This window comes from Clarias gariepinus, chromosome 19 (assembly GCF_024256425.1).
Source record: "Clarias gariepinus isolate MV-2021 ecotype Netherlands chromosome 19, CGAR_prim_01v2, whole genome shotgun sequence".
NCBI classification, from domain to species: Eukaryota; Metazoa; Chordata; class Actinopteri; order Siluriformes; family Clariidae; genus Clarias; species Clarias gariepinus.
This window is the reverse complement of record NC_071118.1, coordinates 24003111-24020649: the sequence shown is the minus strand read 5'-3', so window position 1 is coordinate 24020649 and position 17539 is coordinate 24003111. Positions and strand designations below refer to the sequence as shown.

The following is a 17539-nucleotide window of genomic DNA, read 5'->3' as shown; positions in this document are numbered from 1 at the left end:
CTCTGGAATGGGATGTTCATCATGCACATATGGGTGTGATGGGCAGGTGTTCAAACCATCATGGGTGTGAAGGAATTAGTTATATTTATATTTATAGTCATGTGAAGGAATTAATTATATTTCACTTCTCTTCTTTTGAATTTAGTTTTACTTTTCAGACTTTTAATCCCTACATTTATACTACAGAAGTAAATCTGATTATTGATTGATTCATTTGTAGGCATGGAGCACCTTATTTTGTCTTATGTCATGAAGTTCTTAAGTTCTTGTGGCCTGGATTCCGCAACATGTTGGAAACATTACGTTGATATTGTGGTCCATGTCAAGATGATGTCATCATGCAATTCTTGCAGGTTCCTAGGAATCTCCTATTGTCCCTCATTCCTATTCTATTCGGAAACCGGTGACTGAAGTGGGACTGAATGGGGTTGATTGAACTCTTTATTTTGCTTTGTGACATGAGGATGATGGAAGTAGATATTAGCAGGTGGGAAAATTGTGGCCATGCACAGCAAAGTGCATTAAACGGTATTTAGAAGATAATTGACTGCTTCAAGCTTTGATGTGTGGTGTGTCCTTTGTGCTCACCACAATTGTACAGAGTGGTTATCTGAGTAGCCTTTCTGTCAACTTGAACTAACCTGGCCATTTCTCTTCATGCTATTGCTGTCCATGCAACTCCTGCTCCCTGGATTTTTTATTTTGCCTTATCAATCATTCTGAGTAAACTCTGCATTCTGTTGTATGTTAAAATCCCTGGAGATCCGCAGGTACCACGATACTCAAACCAGCTCGTCTGGCACCAACAACCACGGCACAGCCAAAATCATTAAGATCACATTTTTATCCCTGTTCTAATGGACGATATAAACATTACCCAAAGCTGCTGGCCTGTATCTGCATGACTTTACACTGCTTCCATATACAGTAATTGGCCGATTAGATCAATTGCATGAATGAGTAGGTATACAGGTGTTCCTAATAAAATGCAGACCCTTTCTCATTTGCAGAAAATTTACAGCCAAGTATGCAGACAAACTATAGGCGATGTCTGTGTCCAAGATTTGCATGCATTTTTAGCAGCCTGCAGGCTGTTTTGTATGCTTTAAGCAGCTTTTGGCTCATCTCAGTCAGAATATTCACCCTGCTTATTCACACTGATATAGCTATTCTAACTCTGCCAGATAGCCGAGCAGGTGTATCTTCCATTTGAAATCCAACACACTCCTGTATTTTGATTTTGATTTTTTTTTTTCCTGTTGCAAAATGATTTAACTGTTGTCTTGTTATATTTTTTTTCAATCTTTTAAAAACCACAGGGGATGAAAACCTTTGCTCTACTGTATAAGCACATGTAAAGATCAAGAACATAAAATAGGTCATTATTAAAAAAAAATAATAATAAAATAAAAAAAAAACTCAGGGTAGTTTTCTGTCCAAAACAATCTAATTTGAAACAGGACAGCGAAGTGGGTGGTGTGTATGGCTGATGATGACAGATGATGGCTTTCTCAGGAAGGTTGATCGTTATGTTGTCGTCTAGCCGGATTATCCCATCAGGTTTATAAGAGCTTTGAGATGGGTTTTTTATCTAAGTCATTAAAGCAGGGTACCCAATGTGAGCTGCTACAGAAATTGATGGAAAAATCTATATATTTTTTTTTGTTTTGCTTTTTTTTATTTGTTTGCTTTGCTTCGTTTTTCTGCCTGGGTGGATGGGTTAGCTTGTTCTGTATGATTAGAAAAACATACAGCGCATTCCCCAAGCACATGCCCTCCTGTTTGCTTAATCTGCACATTGTAACATGGTGGCAGAGGACAGGGCCGTGACTAGAAATTAAAAGGCAGCGTTTGAGAGTGAGTGGGCTTCACTTATCAAGCTGGATATAAACGAATTGATTTGTAAATCGCTTCTCACGAGAGATGTGGTAAGTGTAAAAATAGATTCAATTCAGAAAAACAGAGTTTGTGTAAATCAGTGTATTCACTAATGTACACCAATTAGCCATAACATCATGACCACCTGATTAATATTGAGTAGGTTCCCCATTTTGGCCACCCATGAACCGTATGCTGGTCCACCAGTTTAAATTCTTTGCACCACTTTTTAGTCGGTTCTCACCACTGCATTCTGGGAACAGATATTGTAAATAATATAGCTGCTATAACAAGGGCCAAACTGTCACAGCTAGACGACGGGACTTAAAAACTCCAGCTCTTGTGGGATATTCCTTGTGAACCGGCAACATGGTCATGGGCAGCCAAGGCTTATTGATGCACACGGGGAGTGAAGCCTAGTCTGTGTAGTCTGATTCAATATAAGAGCTCTAATCGCTGAAAAGGTTAATGCTGGTTTCCTTTAAAAAGTGTCAGAACACATAGGTCATTGCTGTTTTGGTGGCACAAAAGGAGGACCCTATTCAATATTAAGCAGGAGGTCATAATGTTATGGCTGATCTGTGCATATCTTGATTGACAGGTGTAGGGGAGAGAGAGAGAGAGAGAGATCTGAGAAAGAAACAGGAGCTTGGGAAACTTAACTCATCTTTCATAGCAGGCTTCAGGTTTCAGAGATTCACATATTACTTTAAATAAAGTCCTTAGCATTTGACAGCAATATATATATACAGTATATTGCAAGGAAACAAGGCTAAGGAGACTAAGTGACTGAAAAGGAGTTCCATCTGCTGGTCAGTAAGGTTGAGAAGTGGTATAGAAAAAAGAAACTCAGTAAATTGCCCACTCCAGTCGGTACTGAGTACATTACTGAGAGTGACCTGAGGCAGTGTACTGATATCGGTGATGATATTCCTTTAAAACTCTGGTTTTGAAATACCCCAAGCTAGGACTGGGAGATATGACCTCACATTAATTTCACGATTAATCATCGATTGCCCTCAGTTATGATGAATTAATTTTTGTTTGTTCGTTTGTTTGTTTTTGTCCTAATAGCTATGAAGCTGGAGGATTTTTTTTTTTATAAAGAGTTCTCCTTCATGTTGCAGATGGGTACGGCAGAGGCATGTGACTGTTTATAAAGTGCGAAATGTATTACCAGAATTAAAAAATATAAATAAATATTAACAAAATAAATGAATAAACAAAATTATTGGCATGGGCAAGATTGCAGTGGCATAAAACAATTTTTTTTTTATTACACAGAGTAAATACAAAATATAGTTTTGAAGGATATTTTATCAGACCTGATAGGAGTCTCTGTTCTCTTGTTTCATATTTGAGTTTCTTGTATCCCCTAAAACCCAGAGCATTTTAGCCATTATTTGTTTTGTAGTTTTTAAATACAGTGGAACCTCGGATTACGAGCATAATTCGTTTCAGAAGTGGGCTCGTATTCCAAAACACTTGTAAACCAAATTTTATTTTCCTATAAGAAATATTGAAAACTAAAATTATTCGTTCTACAGCCCAAAAAAATAAATACATAAAAATAATTAATACAAAATATAAAGTAAAAATAAAACAAATTAACCTGCACTTTACCTTTCAAAAAAGTTAAAAATAAATCCTGGCAGATAAGTGTTTTTATTTGTGCATGCAGGCGCTGTGTGTGTGTGTGTGTGTGTGTGTGTGTTTGTGTGTGTGTGTGTGTGTGTGTGTGAGGCTAGAGTAAGTGGAGACTCTTGCTTTCAGCCCCTCCTGTCTCCCCCTCCTCATCTTACACATTAAAAGTTTCTCCTCTCATTTAAACACACACACACACACATTAACAGAAAGACTGTTGTTCTCTTCTAAATTATTAAAGCTTCTCCGCTTTATTTTAATGCTGCTTGGACAGCGTAACAGCCTGTTAATTAATTCTCGTGTAATGATGAGATGGACAAACTGGTCGATGCATGACCGTTCTTTTATTTGCTGCATTGTCGAGCTATAGTACAAACTTTCGGGTGGATCCTGCACTTAAATCCAACAGCGGTCATAAATTAACGTCTCTCTCCCGCTACACTGTTTTATCTGAAAATTAGCAATAAACATCGCTAATAACACTCGTGTGACCGCAAACTAACAGAATCACTGCTGTAAAGTAAAACAAACAAACAAATGAACCAGCACCTTACATGTGAAAAGATTTGCGACAGAGCAGAGTTTCTTTAGAGAGCAGAGTGTGCGCGTTTGTTTATGAAGGGGGTTTCACACACACACACACATAGCCGGCACAGTGTCAAATTACGCTCGCGCGCACACACACACACACACACCGTGATGGGGAAGAAAATAGATTTTTAACCTCTGTATTGAGAATTTCTTTTGCTTAACTCGCGCGCACACACGTGTGTTATAAGAAACAGTACCCGCGCTGTACACACACGCTTCAGAACACAAAATGTTATGTTGTGAACCAAGACAATGCTTGTTTTTCAAGTCAAAATGTAATAAAAAATTTTTAATAAAAAGTAAATAGTAAACCACGTTACACGTAATCTAAGGTTCCACTGAAAATATTATATAATAATATAATATTAAATATTATATATATATATATATATATATATATATATATATATATATATATATATATATATATATATATCAGAATTGTACAGTATAGAATGACAAATCCTTTTTCCATATCCTTGGAGGAAACAAGCCCAATCAAGCATTTGTGACGACTGACGAGTTTTTCACATTGCAGTGGAGGAATTTTGGCCCACTTTTCTTTAAAGAGTTGTTTTAATTTAGCCACATTGAAGGGGTTTAATCTGTTTAAGCTCATGCCGCAGCTTCTCAATCGGATTTAAGACTTTGACTAGGCCAGTCCTATACTTAATGTTGTTTTTTAATGTTGTGCTGGTGACAAACACACATGCATGCATGATGTATGAAGTTCTCTGTTTAATATCAGCAAAGTGAGCATATTTAATCTTTGGGCCAGCTTCTCTGTGTCATGTACAGAAAAAGAACATTTCATTAACATGTAAGTCATAGAGAGGCCCTGAGACAGACGACAGCATTTAAACAAAAGGGTTAATATATTTTCCATATAAGGAATCAGGTAACACCATGAGGAAGTTGTTTTTATGGACATTGAGGCATGGGAAAGTTTAGGTAATATCACAAAACCGTACAAAGTAAGAGAAAGAGAGAGCATGGTAGGCATGCACAGAGATGTTAAAATAAATCTTAAAAGCAATGTTTCCCTTTTCTCAAATCTAGTTATTTCACAGCCACTCTGCTCTCCTTAATGGAAACTGTTCACCTGCATGTTGACTGTTCGTGATAATGTTAATTGGCATCAGCGTCAGATTCATTTAATGACCTTTTATTAACAGATCTGTGGGCCCAGATTGGCATTAGAGCTGTCGAAATTACAATGACTAAATTAAACAAGTGGAGTCTAATTACAAAAATAATGCTATAACATTATTCCCATAATAAATCATACAGATTTGACTTTTTTAATAGAATTGAAGGCAATGTATTTTTGAATAGTGATGGATTTTAGTGATGGACTGAAGTACAGGATTTGTATGCTTCATCCACAACTGATACAGTATTTTATAAAAAATTAAAGAACTTAATCAGTACATCAGTGATCTACGATCATTAAATGTAGATCTTCTTTGCATAGAAGTAAAAAAAGAACAGTACAAATAAATGTTAAAGCAGAAATCACAAAACATTCTAAATTCTGTTTACTGGCAGTAAATTAGTTTGGACACACATCTGAATAATAACAGCCCCTATACATCGCTGAACTTGTAAATCAGTGTTTGCATGCATGCTAGTGTGGAGCGTGCCGAGTGTACCTGGGTTCCCAGGCCCTAATGTCCCTTAGTTAATTTTCCTGTTTCCTGCATTAACCCTTTTATTCTATTAGGGACAAACGTGACCCATTTAAGAAAAAAATCATTCCTAAATACCCTCTACTCTATCTCCCCTCTGAATAACCTTTTCATCATTTTATGAGGTTGTGGCTATAATGTCTCTTTAAATAATTTTTTTAAACAAACACAGAGCCAGGAAACATAATTTTCAGGTTTCCATTATGTGCTATATAGAATATAAGACCCTCGTAACATGGGACAATAGAAGTGGGGAACATTGTTCTCCATTTGTCTTGCTCCCATTATGTGCCGTATACTGTAAATTTGTGGACCATAGGACCACAGGAAAACATAGGAACATAGGAATAATACACATAACATAACGTAGTGTACTGTAACAACAGAGACAGGGATAAGGTCTCAAATAATTGTGGTCACTTTAGTTAAAGTTTAGATTTATTAGGAATATCAAGCATTTGCTTATATATCGACAAAAATATCCGGCTACACCTGCAATGAAACTGTATCCATGATAACTGCTCTTGGAAGGCTGTCTACAAGATTTTGGAGTGTTTCTGTGGGAATTTGTGCTCATTCATTCTGTAGAGCATTTATGAGGTCAGGATCCACTGATATTGGACGAGAGGGCCTGGCTCGTAATCTCCGTTCCAGTTCATCCCAAAGGTGCTCGATGGGGTTGAGGTCAGGGCTCTGTGCGGGCCAGTCAAGCTCTTCCACATTAAACCATGTCTTTAGAGTCCTTGCCTTGTGCACTGAGACACAGTAATGTTGGAATGGAAAAGGGTCTTTTCCGAACTGTTGCCACAATGTTGGAAGCATGGCATTGTCCAAAATGTCTTGGTATTGTTGATGCATTACATTTACATTACAGCATTTGGCAGACACCCTTATCCAGAACGACTTATATATATATATATATTATACATCTGAGCAGTTGAGGGTTAAGGGCCTTGTCCAAGGGCCCAACAGTGGCAACTTTGTGGGTTGATGAAACAAATATAAACTAAATATATCAAGATTATATTAAACTGTAGGGGTTTGTTTTTTAAAATTGTTGTAATTTGAAAGGCCGAAGTAAAGGACCAAAACACACCGCTACCTAATAATCAGTTAATAAACAGGCCGATAATATGTCAGTGCAAAATTCAATTTCCCGCAATTCACCAAATTACTGATCACACACTGTGTACCCATTTTGCACCTATATAAGCACACTCCAAACACACAAACCAAGCATTGATTCATGTTTGCTATTTTTGGATTTAACCCACGTTTGTTCTCTCGTTTTGTGATTCTCGCCTCGTTCTTTGATAAACTGTTTGTACATCGCCTGACCTTGTGCCTGTTTCTTGACTCTGAGTCTTGTGCTACGATTCAGATTTGTTTGTACCTGCCAGTACATTTAATAAAATGGCAACTAATAGCTCAGTCAGAATAAAATTAAAAATGCATACATCTTTACCGAACAGACTCAATCAAATAGGACCAGTCTGAGACCAGTAAAATATCTGAGATGATCCTGCTCGAGTCCTATCTCTGTGTGCATGGAGTTTGCATGTTCTCCCCGTGTTTGGTGGGTTTCCTCCAGGTATTCCGGTTTCCTCACACAGTCCAAAGACATGCAGATTAGGTTAATTAAGCGTGGAAGCCTCCTGGGATGGGCCCCGGGTCCCCCGCGACCCTGAATGCAGAATAGAGCGGGAGGTATAGACGATGAGTCAGAGAGTGAGTGATGATCCTGTGAACATAAACTTACGGCCAAACCTTAGATTAGCTTTAAACTTACATATTTTGCAGAAAGCATAAAGCATACTGTAGCTGGCAGATTTTCGAGCCAAAGCCGACATAGCTTTGTGACGCGCGATCACTTCTATCTGTCACATGATCAGTGAACCGAAGATACGTCCTGTGCAACACAGTGGCGGCCATGAGTGGTTTGAATGTGTTCAGTGGGTTTTTGGATTTTGGATCATGTCGAAGCCAAGAAAAGGACATTTACACTCTGTGATATATTTCCGATACGGTCTGTGAAATAGGACTTTATGCGATTTGGATGATTTTCGAACAACATGTTATATATTTAACAAGACTGTGTGGCAAACTGCAGTGTTAAGGACTGTTGTGAAGCAGAGAAATAATATTAAAAAATGTAAAATATGCACAAGTCAATTGTTTACAAGAGACATGAGACGCTGTGTGTGCATTTGTTGCATTCCATCATTACTTTAATATTAGGACCTGATGGACCCGCGGTCGATTGCTGCATGAATGGACGTTATTTGCTGCATTGTTGTACTATATGGAGCTAGGGTGATGTACCGAAGTCAAACTAAAACAGGTGGAGGACGAGGCTGATGATGCTTGAAACTGAAAATGTTCTTGCTTTGTTTTTAATGTCTCGCAAGAACTTCAACAATTTCTGTAATTAAAAAGGTTTCATGTGCAACAAAACTCTACACCTTTTTCTTTGATCCAATGTTCTGCCACTAATTTCTGTTTGGATCACTACAGAAACAGAATGAAAGCATGAGTTTGCTAAATTTTTTATTAAAACCCAACCAACGTATTATTGATGCTGAATTGGATACTTAAATAACCACAAACACAACTCCAGGCTGATTGTATCCATTGTGACAAAACTGTGGGAGGTGGAATTATAGCTTTTTGAAAAAAATTATACAAAATTCACACTTACATAACCCAAAGAATTTTGACAAAATGTTTTGCCATTCATGCTTTTGAGACTCAATAAAAAAAAAAAAACATGCACAATATAATCGGTTTGCAAAATGTCATGTTTTATTTGAAAATAATTTAAAATTCTGCCGTCAAAAAATAATACCAAAGAATACGCCTTGGCATGAGAGATATAATCGGGTTTGTTTAGCTTTTTCTTAATTGATGAAGATCTTTATTCTTTTGATAACACCAGATTACTGTGACTTTGTGGTAAAAAACTATACATTAACACACATTCCGAAAAAACTAATTAGCATGAGGGTCAACATAAAGAAATTAGGAAGTAACTACGGTAGATGACCATACTGGATAATATAAGGCTCATTAAACTAATGCCGCTCGCAATGATATGATATGCCTAGAATATTTAGATGTAGGAGGCATTCACTGTCAATCATCCTCCCAGGGGAAGTCATGCAGAAAAGTGGCAAGGTGATACGCGTAATAGCTCCATAGCCGATCCAACAGTGTTAACACGGTAAACATTGAAAGCTTACTCAGCTGATCTCTAATGCGATACAGCCTGCTTTTGACCTTGTCTCCCTGCTTCGAGCATCATCTCTGCATCTCCAGGAGCCCTAGTGGCTTTCTGCTCTTCAAATCACTGTCTGGGGACATCTACATATTGCCCTTGAACAGGTGACAAGCTGTAATACCAGCATCCAAACATAGAGTTCATATCATCCGAGTCATAAAGTTGACAAACGCATCGCAATCCATTAACCTGCTCTAAACAATGTCCTGCAAAGCCATGTATATTTACTGTCCTTCAAGGGTACGGTTTCTCCTTGCTGCTTGTTGAGCAGGCACCTGAAAATTAATTTTCCATTGATTCTGTTCTCTGTCAGGTCGCAGGACTCAAATTGCCCTTGGTGGAAGAGATTACCGTGTTTCTAAGTGGCACTTGGCCTCTAAAAAAAATAAAAATGGGGCTGTCTTGAGTTTAAACAAAACTGAATCCAGGAGTCTAGGAGTGGAAAAGAGAAGAAGAAGAAGCAAATCCGATTATCACCTAATCCACATTTGGGCAGACTGAGTTGAGACTGCTTCAAAAGACAGTCTTAGGAGTTTGAGTGCTTTTGTGTGGTTCCTGGTATTGCTAACATTAATCCTTTTTTAAATGCCAAGGCTACAACCATTTTATTTTTTTCTTCTGGTAATAATGTTTACTTATCCATGAAATGAAAAAACTCAAATAAGTCCAGACTTTCGTTCATGAAATTATGGACGTTTTGTCCTGGATAGGCAGGTGGTGGATCCTGGGAACACTGGGTTCACAAGGTGGGAAAACTAAGTCTAGTCCACGTTAGCTACGCATATAAAAAATGTTAGTTAAATATATATTTCATAGATATGAGGTTGGGGAATAAGATGAGTTTTTCAGGTGTTGGAAGTTAAAATAGCTTGAATCGTTCAGATTAATAAAACAATTTGCGTTACAAGTGGACGCTCGGTGTGTTAAGGCTCTGGGTTACTGATCAGAAGGTTGGGGGTTCAAGCCTTTAAACAAGACTCTAATGCCATATCATGGGCAACCCGGTGCTCTGACCCCTGAGCCAGATTCTTGATTGTTGGCCAAGCTGGATTATGCGGGCAAGAAAATAATTTAACTATCTTGGTTATTTAAGGTTATTTACTATTTTGGTTTTGATTAGGCTTTTAAAACAAAATATCTCACTGAGCTCCAATGCAAAATGGTACAAATTGGCAGGTTTGGTAATATAATTAAGGGTACCATCAATGTGTATGTCACATAGCCTTAAAACCGGGTTTACTGTACACCAATTTGGTAAAAGGCAGCTGGAGAACTCATAGGAAACTCCCATAAATGTTGAAAGAACAAAAGATCCTCTGAACGGACAATAACTTTAAGCTCAAGATCAACTCAGGGAGCCATAAGGCGACAATGCTTTTGTCTCCACCAGTGTACCGCCATGTTCTGTATTTCTACCATCAGCTTTATGGCTTTTACCTTCTTCCTAGGGTGCGGACATTTCCCAAAGAGTCGGCCGTGCTGGGGAGGGAAACGGTTCGAGCCCTGATGTACTACGCTCTGAAGGTCTGGAGCGACATCACACCGCTCAATTTCCATGAGGTGGCGGGAAACAAGGCGGACATCCAGATCGACTTCACCAAAGCAGACCACAACGACGGCTACCCTTTCGACGGGCCTGGCGGTACCGTAGCCCATGCCTTCTTCCCAGGGGAACGTTTCACTGCAGGAGATACACACTTTGATGATGATGAGGCATGGACTTTCAGGTCTCCAGGTAAGGGCACATGAGTGTGGTTTGAGTGCGGGGTAGTGTGACTACTTAGCTCTTGGGGAAAAATGTTTTAGAATAGAGTCTTTAATTAGATTTTTCCTTTATAAAAAACAAAACAGTACATTTCTGGCATTCCATGAACAAAAAACAGCAGGTCCCATAAAAGCAGGTCGGGTTCTGTTTGTAGCATTCGCTCCCTCGATACGCTCGCATTGATCTGTCTAGATTACAAGTCTTTTTTTAAACCTGCAGATCTTTGACTTCAAACCGGGCACTCATTTACAAATCAATCGCTCTCCTTTTCCTCTGTCATTCACATTCATTATAAGTATTGTAAGCACTGAAATTGAAGAACAATAATGTTTTACAAAGCACCAGCATGCCAGTGGTTTTGGTTTAAACACGTAGGTCTATACTGAGTAAATTATAAAAAATAATCATTGAAGTTTAAGCTTTTACAGTTACAGACATTTTGATTCTGTATTATTATTTTTGAATGCCCTTAGTTTGCATTAAATCAATTTTTTTTAATTACCCGATAAAGATATTTAAGCATATTAACATCAAATGATAATCATATGTTTGTTTCATATGATTTTCATTTTTCTGATCTCATTGAAATTGAACATTGAAATCCGATTTTCACCTAGAAGCCTAACATTTATATAAAAATTTTGAAGTTGAACATACATTCCATGTTTTTGGTTCGTACGGCTTTTAAAAAAGATCTCAGTAAACGGTGTGGAACGTTCGAGTCTAAGCTGAGTTTGTGACCTCATTTCTCTCCGACTAAAACCATTTAAAGCAGTGTTACAGTGTATTTTATGTTAGCAACAAGGCCTGGAGTTTGAGGTCTCCAGGTGGAGCTGTGAGAGCCAGACTATATGAGAGGTTTGATTCTGCCTGTGTTGACTTTCTAACCTCATTTTGCTCGTGGCAAAGCCATTTTAGTGCAAGCCCATGGAGACAGTGCTACAGCAGTAGATGCACTCCTCCGTCATCTGAGTACTTTATCCCTGCATGGCTTTGTGGGACGGAAGGAGCTTGTTTTTGAATAGCAACTGAATTTCCTCTGGGTTTCAAGGAACATCATCGCCTCCCTCTTTCCATTTTTTTTTTTCCCTTGGCCTGCCTGAGGCCATATGCTCCTAGACAGATGTGGGGCCTGTACTAATAATTCCTCGGATCAAGGAAGCATATGTTTGCATGGGGCGACTAGCAAGTGCATGTCTAGTGGTGTGAAAAAAAATGAAAAAGTCTGGAGATTTCCGTCAGCTCCTCAGCATGTATACATCCTCTTTGTCATTTCTTTCTCTCCGATATAGAAACGGCTCCTGGATTGCACTTAAACCCAGAGTCATCAAATTCTAGTCAAATTCCGTCAACCATTTAAGCACTACAAGATCCTGCTTCCTGTGTCTCTGTTGATGTCAAGAGACGTTTAAGGCTCTCCATATCCACTCTTCCAAGTGCACACTCCAGAGCCACGAAATTTGTAATTTTCTGAAAACAAATCACAAAATGCACCCTCTCCGTTAATGCAGTAAATGCAGTTAATGGCCCCCAAAATAGCTTCTTTGGTCTCTAATTCATCTCTCCAAGGATACAAGTGTGTGTAAGGGTGTTCGCTGTGCCACCTTGTGGAGATTTAAATAAACATGTTAAGTTTCTCAAAGCTGTTGTAGGCCACCAGATACTGAGATTGTAAATTCTGTTCTTCTTCTGCAACTGCAGACTATCATTAAGAGGTGTAGCACCAGGGTAATATCTAAAGCTGTATTCAGATTTGAACCTGGAGTGGACGTGGTTTAGGATTTACTTTCTTTCTGCCTTGCTTTTACTGTATGAAACCCTACCGTGAGAATCCAGAGGTTTTCAAACTCTACATTATTCGAGATCTTCAAATGATGTCTAGAATTCTCACTCACTTACTCACTCATCTTCTGTACCACTTTATCCTGTATTCAGGGTCGCGGGGGCCTGGAGCCTATCCCAGGAGGCTTAGGGCACACCCAGGACAGGGTGCCAATCCATCTCAGGGCACACACACTCACACACTACGGGCAATTTGGGAACTCTATTTAGTCTAACCTACATATCTTTGGACTGTGGGAGGAAACTGGAGTACCCGGAGGAAACCCACCCAGCACAGGGAGAACATGCAAACTCCATGCACACAGAGACGGGAATCGAACCCGGACCCCGGAGGTGCCAGTTCAAAGTTTAAAATAAACCACAACCCTAATTTAATCCTCAGAAACCCTGACCCACGCAGTTTCCTTAGGATAAAGAAATGAACATTTTCACACTTATTCAATTATCTGATCTGTGATGGTGGTATGAACTGTTCGGTTTGTGATCCGTTGCACCCATACCAATAATCTATTCATATTCAGTCACGTCTGTAATATAACTTCATGCTATACTAGGTATTTGTTTCGCAATTCTGATTATTGGTACTGACTGTCCACACTGTTATTTGAAAACAATCAGATCAGATTTGGCCTTGTTCAGACTGCCAGCCCGAAATCCGACACATTGTCAACCTGTCTGCATACTGTAGGTTGCTACAGTAATAACGGCAGAGCTTAGCATGCAGCACAATCCTTCCTTCATATATCGCTCTGTTTCTGTACAGTACATTCCCTTTAGTTTTGCTTGTACTGATGCAGCCTCCCAAAGTACTATCAGACATTTCATTTCATCCTCTGTCCAGGGACTATTGTATATCCATACTGCGGTTAAGCCAGCTGCTCTCTTTGAAAACACGATTAATCCAGCCACACAGGAAATTCAAAAGAAGAAAGTTGAAACTTGGAAAGTAACATTGCTCTGCTTTTTTTTTTTTCTTTTGCTTTTGCCGTTGTTACCGCTAATTAAGTACAAGCAGCACCCTTGAATTTGCAGTGCAGCTAAATTAACCATGTTTTCAGGAAGAGTAGTTGCCTTAACCGATGTGTTTTCATCTACATTTCTTACACCATCTTTATACTCAGTTTTCCAACATGTGATCCATGTGAAACTATGGGATCGTGTAGACTTGATCTCCCCAATCGCGTTATGGACAGAACTGATTTGAGTGAGTAGAGTTTCCAGGCTGACACGCATTTTTAAAGTTATCTGATTCCGATTTGAATATGTCGAAAAATCGGGTTTGGGCTGGCAGTCTGAACAAGCCCTAAGGTACAGTATGTTGAAAGAATGTGAGCATATAGTGAACACAAGTACTAAGAACAACATCTTTGAGATTACAGTTTACTTTTACTTCTTTGGTACGAATCTGTAGTGCTCAGGTGTGATTATTCATCAAAGCAAGACTGAGACTTGGGCATAAACTGTAATGGGAAGTGCGATTCAGTTATTGTTCTCTCCTCTGAAGGATGCATTTTTACTTAAAGATTCTAGAAATAAAGTTTTTAGGATTTTCTTTAAGCATCTATATACTAAAGATTTGCTTAAGACTATATTTATAAAGCAGGTCACTATGAATACAATGTTCTGGAAAGTTTCTTCTAACCTAAAAGAAAAGAAGTTTTTTTTTTTTTTTTTCCAGGGATCGATCCTTAAATGTTGTTCGTCTTTCCCACTGGAATAAAGCTTAAAAATTCTATCTAGAACCCTATTACAGAGTATTCCCCTTTTAGGAGTCATAATTTGGATTTAGTGTGCATAAACACACCCTGGATGGATTGCCAGTCCATTGCAGGGCACCTTGCACAGGCACCTCTGGGATAATTTACAGTTGCCGGTCTACCTACTGGCATGTTTTTTTGGAATGTCCAAGGAGACCTATGAATCCAGAGGAAACCCATGGATCAAACTGAGGACCCTAGAGCTATGAAGCAGCCACGCTACCTGCTCCACCACCATGTCAACTAATTTCTTGTTTTTTTCATTTTTCTCTGGAAGTTCCTCTTCGCCTTCTCAACTATTTGTCGAACATCTTTTAGATGTATTGTTCTTGGCAGGACGTTAGAACTTTTCCCTGTTGAGGGCCATCTGCTAATGTGCATAATTACCTCTGAAGCGAAATGGAGCTCTAGCAGAAGTGCCTAATGTTAGACGCTTCATTTGAGCTGGTAGGTGGCTCCACGTCGATTGAGTGGCAGCCGGAGTGCCCTATGGTGCGGGATTGACGTGCTCCTGTGGGTCAGTTAAGCAGAGTAGCAGGATCGCTGCCCCGTTTCTTGACAGCATGCAAATACCTTTTATTAATTATCTCTCTGGTTGCTCACTAATGCGGACGGATGATTGCGGCCCGAAGAAAAGCCTCATTAAGCAGGTGTGTTTTCGATGACTTTTGCAATTTGGCACCAGCCTCTCATTTTCGTGTGAGGGTGTATGTGAGTGTGTGTGAGGCACATTGAGCCAGAGAAGGGGTAGGAGAAATTACACTCATCCATTATCACTCATTACATAGCTGTCAGTTGCAACTGTTGGGGGATTGGCAACGTTTCTGATCATCTTTAATATAGATGGGAGTTTAAAGGAGAAATCTAAGTTTAAAACATTTCTCTTGTTTTGTCGTTTCCTATTCCTCCCCATCACTAGGGGGCTCCCGCATTGAGGCCACTACTACCACTCAGTCGGGAGGGCCGAAGACAATCATGCGTTTCCTCCGAACCACGTGACGCCAGCTGACCGCGTCTTTTCAAGCATCGTAGGGAGCGGAGTAACACTCGGAGGACAGCGCTATCTCTAGGAAAGGTTACAGCATCACCCGGGAATCGAACTCGTGATCTCCGGATGATAGGGCGAGCACTTTACCACTCCGCCACGTGGAGGCTGAAAATTCTAAACATTTCTATAAGAGAAAGAAGGATGATCTGCTAAGGCAAACCTAAAAGGAAACTAGGTGTTTTTTTTTGTTTTTTTTTATAATAATAATAAAATTATGGCTAGAGATGAAAATTTTGTAGCCATGTTATTCAAGATCTGGACATTTAAAAATTAGTGAGCGAGATAAATTGATAGAATTAGACCATTGTGGTCAGGTGCAGGTATTACATGCCTACAAGAGGCAAGATGCAAGCTGTGAGTGTGAGCATAAATAGTAGCTCCTGTCCACACCTTGAAAAATATCCACCATGTCACCTCGGAGGTACAGTCGGAAACCGTGCACTAAAAGTTCCGCCGCTGTGAAGCGACTCACACTGTTCTTTCCTAATCATCATCTGTTATACACGACACTATCTCTGCCAGCAGAGATTCCTTCATCTGGCATGTTGTGCCTCTCGTTCCTCAGAGATTCATCCCAAAGAGTGTGTTATCGCTGCCAAGTGATCATTGAGAAGCTCCACGGGCCTCTAAAAGGCACAAATAGATGCAGCAGCGTCTCGAAAGGAACATCATTATATCAAAACTCCAAAGTCTTCACTTCAGTCGTTCATCTGCCTTTTGGAGCGTGTCTCTGTGTAGATTAGAGCCTGCTTTGTGCCTTAAGGTCATCCAGGTGATTTCCAGAGTTTGGGTAAATTTATGTCTTTTTGTACTGAGGAACCATCGAAATGCCTGAAGCTTATACAAAACACAAACTGCAGGGGGTTTCAGAGATGTCTGTGATGTGCGCATATATGTTGAGGGATTTTTTTAGTAAGTCACAGCATTTATTTTAGCATTTATAGATAAGAGGGGCATTCAAGTCAAGCCGGGACTGTTGATTGTGCAGAATAGAGATCACTGTGGGATCACAGTAAAAGTAAAAACAGTCCTTATTTCATACTTTTATAATCCCCTGCTACACTAACGCACTTACTCGAAAGTTTCACTGGCACTTGGATGCCATCAAGGTGTAAAGTTTTAAGCATGCCAGAGCTACAGTGTGAAATGCCGGCCTCCCAGGAACACCTTTAATGCCCCAAACCTACAGTATGGAAATCATTTGGAGCAAGGTCGGGACTGTATGATGGATGTGGCAATAATAACACCCAGGCGAGTTGCTGTAATGTGCAAGTGGTGTATTGTCCAGCAGAAACACAACACCTTCTATGATCAAACCTGATCATTTTTTTCCGTCCAATTTGCTGAATGTTTACATGAATGACTGAAGTGGGCTCTTTTCATGGGCGTACGTCTTTCTTAAAAACGTTCGCACCTTCTTAAATGTTTTACTGCCGTTAAGAGTCTTATTTCCATAATGCTGTGCTTGAAGTCTCTTGTACTGTACATGTCAATCGGTTTTACAGCTTGATTCCCATTTAAGATTTCCCATTCGGATTTAAACCAGACATAGATGGGGTTTAACCCAAATTAAATATGATCGCTATACAGTATTTAAAGAGAAAAAACTAAATGCAGGAGTTAAAATGCCAGCTCTGACAACATGGTTCGTGTATACTTTCTCAAACTAGTTGTAACTACCATGAGTCTGACCAGGCAGTTAGTAAGGATGGAAGAATTCACACCATAAATGCATTGTGTTGCACCTTTTGTCCTGCAAGTTTTATATCTGAACATTGACTCACACCCGCACAAAGTAATCCTCAAACCAATTCCCTGTGAACATTTCCGGGGGGCAAAAATATATTTCACCTTCTATTGGTTTCTGTATCTTTGTATATCTTTTTGAACACATTTTTTTTTTCAAATAATGCATTTGCTTATATGTAACTCATATAACAGTACATATGCTTATTATAATGTAGTAAATAATCCACAGAGAGCTCTCTCTTTTATCCTCTCCACGCTCACATTTGATTGACACTTTCTTGACTCTGTGGTAGTATTGCC

General features: G+C 39.2%; 1 protein-coding gene across 1 annotated transcript in view; it reads left to right on the top strand.

Moving 5' to 3' along the window:
- mmp17a (matrix metallopeptidase 17a) overlaps positions 1-17539 on the top strand; it is a 104832-nt gene that overhangs the window by 67040 nt on the left and 20253 nt on the right. The window contains exon 4 of the mRNA XM_053478673.1: positions 10527-10813. Coding sequence (XP_053334648.1) covers positions 10527-10813 — 287 coding nt within the window. The remainder of the gene's footprint in view (positions 1-10526; positions 10814-17539) is intronic.